This window comes from Mesitornis unicolor, unplaced genomic scaffold (genome assembly GCF_000695765.1).
Source record: "Mesitornis unicolor isolate BGI_N332 unplaced genomic scaffold, ASM69576v1 scaffold36536, whole genome shotgun sequence".
NCBI classification, from domain to species: domain Eukaryota; kingdom Metazoa; phylum Chordata; class Aves; order Mesitornithiformes; family Mesitornithidae; genus Mesitornis; species Mesitornis unicolor.
In genome coordinates, this window is record NW_010189540.1 from 4105 (window position 1) to 17242 (window position 13138).

At 44.7% G+C, this 13138-nt stretch overlaps 2 protein-coding genes across 2 annotated transcripts in view; both read right to left on the reverse strand.

The window, feature by feature from the left end:
- Window positions 1-2460: 2460 nt before the first annotated feature.
- Window positions 2461-7278, reverse strand: LOC104541949 (E3 ubiquitin/ISG15 ligase TRIM25-like; the record flags this gene model as incomplete). Its single annotated transcript, XM_010186115.1, has 5 exons — window positions 6661-7278; window positions 4744-4839; window positions 3924-4157; window positions 3779-3801; window positions 2461-2597 (listed from the first exon to the last, which is right to left on the reverse strand). Coding segments are annotated over exons 1-5 (1108 nt in total), but the record flags the coding sequence as incomplete, so codon positions are not given.
- A 2011-nt stretch (window positions 7279-9289) lies between these two features.
- The window catches only part of LOC104541950 (probable E3 ubiquitin-protein ligase TRIM8), a 4718-nt gene continuing 869 nt past the window's right edge, over window positions 9290-13138 (reverse strand). The window contains exons 2-4 of the mRNA XM_010186116.1: window positions 12636-12731; window positions 11718-11951; window positions 9290-9304 (exon numbers count right to left, since the gene is read on the reverse strand). Of these exons, the coding sequence (XP_010184418.1) occupies window positions 9290-9304; window positions 11718-11951; window positions 12636-12731 (345 nt within the window). The remainder of the gene's footprint in view (window positions 9305-11717; window positions 11952-12635; window positions 12732-13138) is intronic.

Here is a 13138-nt window from a genome sequence, read left to right on the forward strand (position 1 = left end):
AATTCTTTGCTACAAAGATCACTTGTGTTAAATGTGATAATCCAAATTTGTGGCATGGTCCTGAACAATTTTCTACTGCAGTCACCCACAAACAATGCTCACAACAATTAATTCCTGGTGCTGGTATGAAATCAGACAGGCTTGCTTATCTGTAGCTATAGCCATTTATTTATTTATTTATCCAACCACAGAATGACAACACAGTCACCGCAATTAACAGTACACAAATATCATTAGTGCCAGGAGATGATATAGTCCACAGTTTGGAAGCCAGCAGCAGTTGGAGATTTTCTCATGTTTGTGGTAATTCTTAGTACCTCTTTTCTAAACATGCATATGCTACAGAGTTGCTTTTAGTAGCAGGTATGTAAAGGAGGTCAAGACACTTGGCAGATTCCCATTATTTGAGGAAATTTTGGGCAATATTTAACAACTTCTTTCCATCTCAGTTCTGACTTTTTCTTTTTTTCATCTCTCCCTTCTGGGCCTTTGTGGCTCATACACTTTGTTCACATCCACCCCGTGAAGCCTGGTAATCCTGTCTGTTGTTTTTGTTCTGTAGGAATACACAAGATGGAAAAGCTTCACTTACTGTAGTAATGAAGTAATATTTTATTGCTATGCTAATCACATATTTGACAAATTGCTTCCAAGTATAGCTTTGCATTCTCCCTCTGTTTTGAGTAACTGTCTGGTTCTGAACACAGACATTAGTATGTCTGTAGAGGACTGAACTCACGAGACAAATAAATGGTCATGTCACTGATTTAAAAATATACCTCTAGATTTGAGGCTGGCATCATGTTAAATGAAAGCAACTGTATTGTTAAGCTGCGCTGTGTAATTAAAACTCCATTTAATCGCTTACCTGCACTGCATGCCCCTTGTGCTCTCCGTCCATTATCAGCTACATGAATTATTGAAAAAAGAAAACAAGATTTTTCTCTGTTTTTTCAAATGCATCTGGTAAAACAAATATGTTTGTGTTTAAGGCAAGACTACATTGTCCTCAACCACCCCCCTTTGAACAGATGTTCTCAAACACATCCCTTCTGAAGTAAAATTTTACCATTAATCTCCCCCTAAGAAAGAGTATTTATCCCTTCCAAAAATTAGAAACTGTTGAAGAAAGCAGGATTTTGAGTTTGTGGATTAAGAAAAACTTGTTTGCAAACTGAATTTTAGTAGCGGCAATTAAAGAAATACATTTAAAATCTTTCAAATAACTTCTAAGTAAGTTTTCTTCAAAAAAGGTTGTGGAAAACATGTCCCACTATACCCAGCAGAAATCTATTAGAGCATTGGACTAGTGCCATCTGAAGAGAAACACTGTTTACAGATTTATTATCTCCTGCAGCATTTGGAGCGGTTTGGGAGTCCTTTCAGGCATTGGGTTTGCTCCAGCTCCTGCTTAGGTGCTGGGAACCCATCCCTGGTCTTTCCTCAGAGCAGGCTCTGACTTTCAATGAGTACTGAATCAAACCCAGTCTCTCCCTCAGGCCGAAGAGAAAGGATTTCCCAGAGATTTCTACCCACTGCAGGTTGCTGTGCCCTGAGGCTGCGCTCCTGCTGGGCTCACCTCTGGCAAGGAGAGGAGATGCATGCAACAAAATGCTGTTCACAGTTCTAGGCAAGAGATTTTTCTCTGTAAGACTCACAGCCCCAGGCCAGAGGCCTGAGCCATAACTGGTACTTTTGAGCACTTAAGAGTTTGAAGAGGTACTGGTATCTGAAGCCCCACTGCAAAGAACGTGTTGCATGTTAGGGTTTCATAAAACATGAATCACATCTTGTTAATAACGAAATAAGACATGTAAATAGATCTGACTCCCTCTTTTAAGATGAAGGACAGCCTTCTAGACTCTGCTTGGCTCTCCTTAACACCAAAGAGAGGAGCACAGGACACATGGTCCTTAAAGGAACAACTATTGGAGAAATTTGCAGGAAATATTTTGTAAGTAAACAAAAGGATTTACCTGTTCCACTTAATTTGGTTGGCGAGTTGACATAAGAAAGATGGAGAAGAATGTTTTACAAAGCTGGCAATGCATTCAAGTTTGGGACTTGGTACTGTGCCCCTAGATCTCATGGTTGGGGATAAACGAGGTGGGGATGGGGGTAGGCAGATGAAGAGGACGTTTCTCAAAAGCATTAATTAAGACCCAAAGACTCAGGAGGTAGGTGGGAGGTGGAAACCGCATCAGACAGAGAAGAAGCTGGCCTTACACTGGTTAGGAGCGCAATCCTTGTTATTCCCAGAAACAGTCTTTCTGCCCTCTTCACCCTCTGCTCTCCAACATCCCCAAGATTCCACCCAAGTCCTCATCAGCCCCTCCATGCCATGCACACACCCCACACAAAGGAGCCAGCGTTCAGTGGGCATCCACTGAACCCCATGGCTTGCTGTGTCCCGCTCAGGGTCAGAGGTGCATGGCCAGCAGGCCAGGGCAGATCACTCACTCTGCACGGCTTGCAGCATAAAGCCCAGGCGATCCAAGAAGTCCTGCATCAGGCCTCGGTAGTGGTCGATCTTGGTCTGATCCAGCTGCACTACCACAACATCCATCCTGCTGACGCTGAAATCCTGACTCGCAATCCTAGGACACAGGCAGTCATTTCCCCAGAGAAAACCATTTAGCATTAGAAAGTTAATAAATTCCTTTGTTAAGAAGGACTCTACAAAGAGGAGAGTGCTTTGGCAACATGAAGTATCAGGCAAACAGCACTCGATAAGGTTAAGTGAGTTGCAATTGTTATATATTGTTATTTAATTGGCAATACCTTTCGCTTAGCAACCCGGATGGGAACTTTCAAATGCTGAAAATGAGAAAGGGGGAGGCATTTTGCTAATACCCTTGTGTGAATAGTGCTTTGACATGCCACAGGCAGGCTCTTACTGTTCTAGCACAATTGCCATTGCGAAAGAAAGAAAGTGCCAAATACATTAAATGGTGTCCAGGCTTCTGGAAAATGACTTTGATCCCACAGGCTAGATTTTGACTTGCAGCATAGCTGTGAGTAATGGACTATGCTGCTGCCAGCACAGCCCCTAGGTACGTGGTGATTCAAAGTTATCCTTGCAATCCAAGTTCTAACTCAGCTTTAATTCTTACAAATTACAGAGATGACATCTTAAAATTCAGCTAGATGTTTCAGCTTCATGCAGCTGGGGAGTTTGGTGCTGCAGCAAAATCTCTCGTGGATCTGTAACTTACTGTTGGTGTGGTTTTGCACCATTGAATTACAGCTGACACCCAGGCGTCACTTAGGAAGTGATAAGTTATAAATTAAACGTATCACTAGTAAGAGAAGGCATAATAAATCTGTCTAGCTATTAAGCTTGCCCACAAACAGAAGCAAAAATCGGTGGGAAATGAACCAGTTACTTCTGCAGCCAGAGGCTTTTCCTAGGGACTTAAGTGCAGGAGCGTCATCAATACGCACACCCAAGAGAGTGTTGCTGTAAACTAAACCCTATGGGCTTCATCGCTGATAAAAATCTTTTTCTGGTAATAAAAGCCAAAGGTTTTCATCAGAATCCAGCAACCATGTAGCTGCCAAGGAACCTGAATCTTAAAGGGACCACCGGTACTGCAGGCAGGTATCTCTCCATCCTGGTTAACTGTGTGGACGTGGTGTCCTCTGGCTCGACTGGAATAGGGAGCAGCTTTGCAGAGTAGGGTGCTGGGACAGAGGGTGGCAGGCAGTGGGGTTTGATCCAGTTATCAACACCTTATTTTTTCAAAGAAGAAAACAGGGGTTTTCAGGTGGAACATACCTGTTCTTGGCCAGCTTAAATTCCTATAAATAGGATTGCCAAAAAAACAAAAAAAAGGAAAAAAATTGTTAGTGCGATTTTCAGAAAGGGCAGCTGGCTGAGAAATGGGCATATTCATGAAGAAACGCAGAATACTGCTGCTTACTTTGCAGAAGGTGAAAATATCTGGTTGCTCTCTCATGTTCTGCAAAGACTGAAGATGCTGCACAGCCTCATCTCTCTTCTGTTCCATTTCCTTCTTCACTTTGGTAATGTCTACCAGTTGTTTTTTCTCATTGGACCGAATGTTGCTTAGGATCATCTTCTCCCTCTGAGTCATCTCTGCCTTCATCTCTTCAAACAGCTTTTGCAGCTGATAAGTCACTGTTTTCGTATTGGTCTAAATGAACAAAGTGGTGCACTGGCTTAGAAACCCAACACTCCAGCTCAGTGTCTCTGTTTATTAATTAGGATTGTATCTATCCTTTGCACTGGCTTTAGAAGGAAGTGGAAAGTAAACATTCGGTTAGAATATCTGTTAAAGCAGAGGGTTATGAAAATTATCATGCTGTAGTAATAAAATCAGATAAAATTCAGCTAGCAATGTGAGAACTGTGTTGGTACACACTGAAGATCCCACTTGTAGACTCAAAGCATTTTTCTTCTATTTAACAGACAGAAAACTTTTAAAAAAGATAATGATACGGACAGTCTGTGGTTTGCTGGTCCTGCAACCTGGTCCATGCAACCACAATCAACGTTGGAGCGTCCCAGCTGGCTCCTCCTGTGGAGCTATGCTGGGAGGCTGTGAGACAGCTTGTCTTCTGGCAGTTTCTCACACGAATGTTTTCCCTGCTTTGGACAGGAAAAACATTCTATCCTTCTCTTTCTATTCATCTGCTTCTAAGAGTACAGTAATCATCACTTATTTCTTATTAAATTGTGAAGGAAAGATGCTCTGAATTAGCGATGATCTGGATACCAACCTTGATCTGATTCTCGCTTTTCTGAAGCTCTTCTAGGGTGGCAGCTAAAGCGCTTTTACGTTCCTGCAGCCACATCACGACGCTAGAGAGCTCACCCTGGCAGAAGGAAAGGCAGCACTGAACTCCATAGAAGCACAGGTAGTTTTAAACCAGACTGGAGGGTTGTGGAGATGGTCAAATGGCACAGGCATATTTGACCTACCCACTTTCACCAGTGAGTCCTATAATAAACTGCATTCACTTGTCTCCTCACAAAGATAGGGCATAATGGAAAACAGATACGATCTTGAAATCTTTCAAGTCAATGTTTAATTTTTATATATGTGTAATTTTGTACGTGGTAGGTTAATAAACAACTTTCCCTTTGAATAAATAAATTTCACTTTAAATCTCACTTTAGCTGTTAAAGCTCTGTCCCTGCCAGAATCTTCACATGTGCCTAATGTGATCCAAATCCTTAGTTTTCAAATCTGTCAGCAGCTGTGGGATCTGAGGATAAGGTAATAAGCAACAATCTTTTCTGAAGGTCAGAGAAACAGTGCTACTTTCTCACCCAGCTGTTTATTTTAACCAATACCAAGATCACTGAGTGCTGTTACACTGCATGATAGCGCATTTCAGAGGGGACATTAAACCTCATTCTTTGGGGATGAGACAGTGTCTGAATGCTTCTGGCTGCTCCTGGCTGCCTCCAGTAGTGTTTTCACACCTCGAGCACCCATGAATGGCCATGGCAGACCCAGCTGCCAGATTCCTATTCCTTTAATAAAAATGATGCCAGAAATCTCAGGTTTTCCGTGAAATAGTTGTCACAGCTGGAAAGTTTTAGATTTTGAAAAATTAAAAGACAATCAATCAAGTTTGACTGAGATTCCTTGCACCAAAACCCTTTTATAATTCTTCTTGAAGAGCTGTATTCCTGATGTCCCTGGCTATCCTGGGAAGTTTAAAAAAAACACCACGAGGAATTATGCACCCGAGATCTCAGTATACCCATGGAGGTGGCTTCCCCACAGATGGGGCAGTGTTGCTTTCTTACCATCTCCAAAGCTGAAGGAAATGGCTACGATCTCAGACAGCCCACTTCTGTTTAGCTACCCTGAACTTTTTTTAATATATTTTTTCAATATACTTGGGGGAGAAAGTTAGTTTGTGATACATATAACTGTAAAGGCTGCTTCCTGCTAATTCCTGAGGAGGCTGTGACCTGTCCTGGCATCCAGAGCAAGCCGGTTGTTTCCTGCCCTTAATTGAGCCCAGAAGTTTCAAGTGCAAGGCAGTGAGTGAGCATACCAAAGGCATTTTATCCCCTCAGTCTTAGCTGATTCTGGAGCATTTCAAGGACAGCAGCTGGACTCAAAGGCAGGAACATTGAGGCCCCATGTCAGCAAAACTTAGGGCAGAGGGAGGAGGAAGTCGAAAGGAAGGACCTCAAGTGGGATAACCTGTTTCCCAGCCCAAAGTTCAGCACTGGTCGGGTCCTTGAGTCTCTGTGGAGGAAGAGACTTCTTAATCTCAGTGAAGAACACACAAGTGAGTGGCAGTTTGCAGCTGCACACGATGGCCACGGTCACACACTTCAGCAGCGTGGGATTGCAGAGCCATATCAACACATGCTGCAGGATTTACCCACCCTTGCCCCGGCCAGCCCCAGACACCTTTCTCTGCTCTCCCTCAGCCAGGCTGCTTTGGAAACACAAAGGAGAAAATGTCAGGCCAATTCCAGCACAAAGCAGTCCAGGCTGGGGCATACATGAAATCCTTCAAGCTGCTGCCTGCCTGCTCTCACCCCTCCCTTTCCCCATTCCCCAGCAAAAAGCCTTACTGCCCCTCCTGCAGCTTCCCCACTTCCTCCAGGTCAGGAGTTTAGAGCAAACCCTGCAGGGGCCGTAGAGAGAGGAGAGGAGAGCCCCTTACCAGCTGTTTGTCATGTGCCTCCTTCAAGGTGACGACGTTGTGGCCCTTGTGGCACCCTGTGATAGAGCAGAGCACGCAGATGTACTGGGCCTCGTCCTGGCAGTAGCACTCCAGCAGCCGGCCGTGCTCTAGGCACCTCCTTTCCTCCGCCGAACTGCCTGCATCAACCTCCACCAGGACATGGTCCTGCTGGGAAGCCTTGGCGTTGTGTTTGTTCAGATGGGCCTGGCACAAAGAGGCATCGCAGATCAGGCAGGTTTTCACCGCTGGCTGGGACGAGTCCAGGCAGAAGTCACAAGGAACCACCTCCTTTTCCTCTTTAGTGCCCTTGCTCTGTTGCCCTTTGGAAGCGGTGGCCAGAAATGCCTCCACGATGCTGCACAGCTGGAAATTTTTCTGCAGCTCCAGGATGGGCCCCAGCTGGAGCTTGCACATGGGGCAGGAGTAAGGGGCCTTGGACTGCTGCTGGGCACCGAGCACCTTCTGGATGCATTCCTTGCAGAAGCTGTGACCACAGCTCAGTGACACAGGATTCTGGTACAGACACAAGCAGACAGGACAGCAGAGTTCGTCCTCCAGGCTGGCACTCCCTCCAAATTCTTCCCTAGCTTTTGCCATGGCTGCAGAAACGGTGCATTAGCCTATCCACGGGAAACGAAACTAAAAACACTTCCTTGGCAATGCGTCCCCCTTGCAGACCCAGCCCAGAGGCTGCAAGTCCTTCCTGTCAGGCCAGCAGAGATACACTCCCCATCCTGGGCTCCACCCACAAACAGCTATTGCAAGCTGCAGCAGCCACTTTTAGAGGTTTGCCCTCAGCCCCAAGCAGCATGGCTGCCTGTGCGAGCCCCCAGCAGGCTGGTGGGAACAGGGGGTGCTGGGGGGCGGACAGGAGATGGACAATTCTCCTACAGCACTCTGACTTCCTGAAAAAATCCTCCATCCCACACCAGGGGCAGCAAACTAGAGATAAAACCCAACTGAGAAGAGTATGAGCCTGGCAGGGGTAAACCAGGAATTCCCTCTGCTCTGTCTGGTTCTTCTCCACAAGTTACAGATGCTCCTCTAAAGGTAAAGTAGGGAGAACACAGGGGAAAGCTGACAGGGAAATGGGAGTTCTTGGGAAGATGCTGTAGGATAGAAATATCCCCACACCCTGTCACAAGCCTTACTTGCCTCACTTTGCACCTGTACTATCTGAGACCAGACAGAGCAGCAGCCACCGTGAGTGCATTTGGGATATTTTCCATATCGTTTTGGTGTATAAAATGCAAAAGACAAAACACAGCCACTTTCTTCTAAGACTGAACAAGGATTTATTTTAGCATATGCAAAACTGTAGTGTTCCTCAAGGTCCTTCATTGTCCCTGCTGGGGTGAAGAGCTCTTGCCTGGACCTCTTCATGCAAATAGCATGGCTCTGTTTTGAGGCAGCAGAACCACAGGTAGCAGGCAGGAATATAATCTCTTCCTCTCCAGGGTCTTTGGACAACCATAAGAATGAACTAACCCTAGCCCCATATGGCACAGACTAAAGACACAGGAGTTTCCCTCTTTTTTATTCCCTCTGCTGTGAGATTTTTGCATAGCTGAGGAGAAAATTAAAACTGAGGCAAGAAGTAGGTAAGTGATCTATCACAGAGCTCACATGGCATTACAGAGAGCAAGGGAAACCAGATGTCTCACCATCCCAGGCCTTTGCTTCTGCAATGGAGGGCTTAGGTTGTGCAGGACAGGTGGGGGTGGAGGTAAAGGCAGATGCATCAGAGCAAAGATCAGCATTGCTGCTGCTTAGTTCTGGAGCCGTTCATGCTGTGCTGTCAACTTCTTTATAAACTAAGTTACCATTGAGTTTTCCATCTAAATTATTTTAATACCATGCAGCCAACACAGTGTTTGATACAGTTGAGCAAAAACGTGCAACTTAACAGTAATTCCATTGTGATGAACAGAACAAATAAGATAGGAGCTCTTGCAGTAAGTGGCAGTGTGCTGTGATACACCCCCCAGAGGCTTTGCCCTCGCACAGATGAGCCATCACAGTGGCCCAAAATCCAATTTCTAATATGCCAGTGTAGCACAGCTTCCATGCAACAGCAGCCCCGATATCTAGGCCTAGAAATACAAATCAGCACCTTGTCCCCACAGGAGCTTCAAAGAGCCTTCAGACAAACTGAAGGTAGCATAGACAGGATATTTCGCAGGGATGCTTACTGTCACTATATGCTCGAGGTTCTCAGCAGGATCTCCCTCTCTAACAGATGCATTATAAAATGAAAGTGTATTTCTTCTGCAGTCTAGCTCTACCCTGACCACTTTGAGGGTTGTAGGAAAGTTCGCTCCTGTGAGCACTGTTTTACCTAGGAACACATTAAGGTAAGACATGGAGGTGTCATAAGACATTTGCAGGTAGCATTCAAAGTCATAATGAATGATTCCGAGCTCCCAGCACCTCGCATTGCTGGTGTCCACCTCCCAGAAGTGAAAGCCCTCAGAGAAGCTCTGGTCGCTCTGCACTTTTGAAATGGTTTTATATTCATATGATACCCCAAATCCGAAATCTCTGGGTAAGCTTGCAGAGATTATGTTGTGACTGACAACAAATCTACCTTTTTCACACGTTGAAAAAGTCAGATGTTCATGAACTACAGAAGGAAAACAAAACACATTGTGATTAACAGGTAATCGTGCAAATTTGTATATATCCCCATTCCTGAAAGCTGGATTCCCCAATCCAAGTCAACCAAGTAATCCTATCCAAGTCCAACCCACTCAAGCCATTAAAAGCGTATGTTACCTGAAACACGTTCTGCACCTCTCTTGGGTGCTCCCATATAATTCTAAAAGGGGTTGATACCACATTTCAAGAAAAGCTGCTCTTTCAGTTTTAAAATGTCTTTTTGCTTTTTCTTTCCAACTACAACAACTCTTAGAATTCAGTTTCCCATCATTGTCCTGCAGAGCTTCATTAGGCACTTTTAAGAACTTCTCAGATTAACTTCCATATACAAGAAATGTGTGAGCAGTAGCACAGCCATTTTATAAATGCTTATTTGCTTAGGATCATTTGAAGTTATTTTCTAGAACTCTCAAAACTTCTCAGCATGGCCAGTCACAAGAAGTTAATTCTACACTCAGGAAACTGCCCAATATTTTTATTCAGAACTTCTCTTGCACATAATGCATTTCAATATTGTGGCATTTTCTGCTCTGGAAGTTATTCTGCAGGAAACTGAAACAGCAGCAGTGACTTGGGCAACTAACCAAAATTGCTCATATGGCATAGATAACTAGGAAAACCCTGGCTGTCTCTTGGTCTTGACCCTAAGCTCACAGTCAGCAAAGGCTCAAGCACTATCAAGAGAGAAACCCTGATGTTTTTGATTCGGTTGGACAAGCATCCCACCACGCACAGCACCGGGACTGTAGGCTGATCTTACAAAACATTACAAAAGAGTAGAAGTATTTACATAGAAAGAGTAGATTATTTATGACCTAAGACAAACTGCACCTGCCGTTGTTGTGATAAATTCTCAACTTTCCCCATGCTTTGAAACAGTGATGCTACAGACAGAAGAGGTGTTGCTACTGTCTTCTCTTAATCCTCCCAGAAAACTCCTAGGATGCGAGCTCCACTTTACCCAGAGCCCATTTTAAGAGTGTATTCAAGGCATGTCCCAAAGTGCTGAAGCCCAGGAGAAGCACCTTTTTACATACACGTATGTGAAAATAATCACACAATGTTGTTAATCAGTTCTATAGGTAGTCAGTGTCTTATTATAATTCTTCCTTAAATAGGTTTTGTTAGCTTCCCTGTCTTGCTTGTCACATACTAAAATTATCACTTACCAGGTGGTGCTTCAGATAAGGACTGCATGTCTGAGAGGAATTGCCGGCAAAGCCGAAGAGTAGTGTCTGTTGCTAATTCATCCAACATAATGGGTGGTGTTGGCAGTTCTACACCAGCCTTATTAGGAACTGTGTTGAGTTTTCTAAAATATGCAGAAAGGCATCAGAAAAGCAGCAAGTCCCGAGAAAACTATCACCAAGCTTGTCCCAGAGCCAACTACTGCATCCCCCACCCTACACCCAGCCTCTCTGGGGAGACAGAGAAAACAGCTTCTGACCTCCCCTTCCTCTGCAGCTTTACCAAGGACTCCCCCTCTGATCAGTCTTTTCCCAGAAGCCCAAATCTCTTCAACATCATTAGGATGAAGTTAACTCCATGGATAATATCTGTCCCCAGAGGGCTTTGTCTCAGCCATCCCAGCACCAGTTTTTGCCAGGACAGACCCTAGCATCATGTTTGCAGTGACAGTCCTCAAGTCCCCACAGCAGAAGCTAACAAGGTGTCAGGGGCAGCTGACGAGATGCTGGGACAGCAGACAAGAAGTGCAGCGTTATCACAGCCAAGGGGCAACTGCTGCACCTGAAACACAGGGTTGAGGGAGCCTGTGTGCATGCGGTGGTGAGCTGTGGTGGAGGAACAGCACTGGGGGAACAACTCAGGAGAAAAGCCATGAACTTCATAGACTCGCAACTTCACTGCCTGTTTCAGCTCCTGCCGCATTTGCCTCTTACAAGCAGAAGGCAATGCAAACTGGAGGACAACTCAGGATATGTAAGCACATCCATCCTTTGCTTGCTCACCCAGGGATCTAAAAATTCAGGAATTGCCCACAATGAGTCTTGAGAACAGGTATAGAGGGTATAGAAATATAAGCCACACTGTATATGAAGAGTCACAAGTGACCTCTGTTGATGTTCTGGAGCTTCTCTAGGTCTCCGAGGAAGCCAGGCTCAGCATGTGCAGTAAGGTTGCCCAGGGCCCAGCCAGGGCGAGCCCAGGGAGCTGTGGGCCTGCAGCACCTGGAGGCTGGACTATCAGCCACCTGAAGCAACATGAAATGCCACAGTAGACCACCTCAGGAAGAGCTTACCTGTCTTGAATTGCTGCAAAAGCCTGTAAAAGATATTTTGAAAGTAGAATTAGCATAGTGCAGGCAAAGGCCCACCCAAGAGCTGAGTATCTCTGGGAAGGAAGATGCTGTTGGGTACCTTAATGAAAAGAAGGGGGTCTTTCTGATCTCCCAGAGCCTTTAGCTCCTCTATATCACGACTGGCTGCATCCTTCTCCTCTCTGTGATTTTGTATCTGCATCTGAATCTGAAAAATCTGTTGCTCCTCATTGTGACTGAGAGCTTCCAGGACCTTAGCTTTCTGGTTATCTAGCTGCAGATGCATCTCTTTAAAAAGGCTCTCCAGCTGATTCCTCCGCAGGCTCTCCTTAGTCTATTAAGAAAACACTTTCAAAGCTGTTAGGGACTGAATCTTACATTTTTCCACACTAAATCTCACTCAGAAAAAAGCCTGGTCTTTTCTGGGCTGAGAGAAGTAACCACCTAAGTTAGGGCCTCTCCATATGACAACAAACCAAGATGTCCCACTGACAGCAGAAAGCAAAGTGACATGTGTTAAATTCCCTGCTGTTTCAGAGCTTTTAGATAGGCATTTACATGCTGGGAACAAAACCAAGACACTTTGGGGCAATGTTTTAATCTCATTCCTACCAACATCTTAGAAACACAGGCTGACCTAAAGGGATTTCTTGTAAAGAGAAATAAAATCACTATAACATGGTCTGTATCTTTTCTATAAGTATTTCAGAGTCAGCGAATTTAATAAGATTGGGGAGGGGGTGGGTGCGGAGGCAACCACCACCCACCAATCAGGAGACATGGACTTAAGAGCAACTTTCAAGCTCAAAGTTCCTTTGAAAACTCAGAATGTACTTTCTAGAGTGATAATAAAGTTGTCCATCGTCCTCCCTCAAAGAAGAAACTTATGAAATACCTGAGAAACCACCTAGGAACTAAAAAAGCTTCAGAATCCATGATCTGGGGAAGGGCAAAAGAAAAACTTGTCAGCTACCAGCATGCAACCATCCCCAAAGTGATATGGGACCCTGGAACAAACCTTTACTCCCTCCTCTTCTTTCAGCAGGTTTGCTATGCTTTGATCCAGCGCAGCTTCCTGTGTTTCTACAGTTGTCAGTCTTTCAGAAAAATCACGCTATAAAGATAACCAGAGGGAGATAGCAGGATAGGACCAACATATGTGCAAAAGATCAGCAATTTTATGGAAGTAGGGTAAGATAGACCTACAAGAACTTTGTTCACCGCACGCCCTCAGAATATATCAATACATGAAGGCTTACTGGATGATTTTATACCTGAACAAATACCACAATTACAAGCACGAGAAAGACATTTTGAAACTGAAGACCACTCATGTGCCACAGCCACACTTTAAGCTACTCCTAGTGCTGACAGCTCCATTTCTGTTACTCTGTTGTTAATCCTCTTTGTATAAATAGGGCTCAGGCTGATATTCTGGCTTGTAAGTGCACTGAAGACTAAAAGCATAGCCACAAGCACTTGGTCCCACCAGTCTGGCTCCTCAGGATGGGGAAAGAGGGG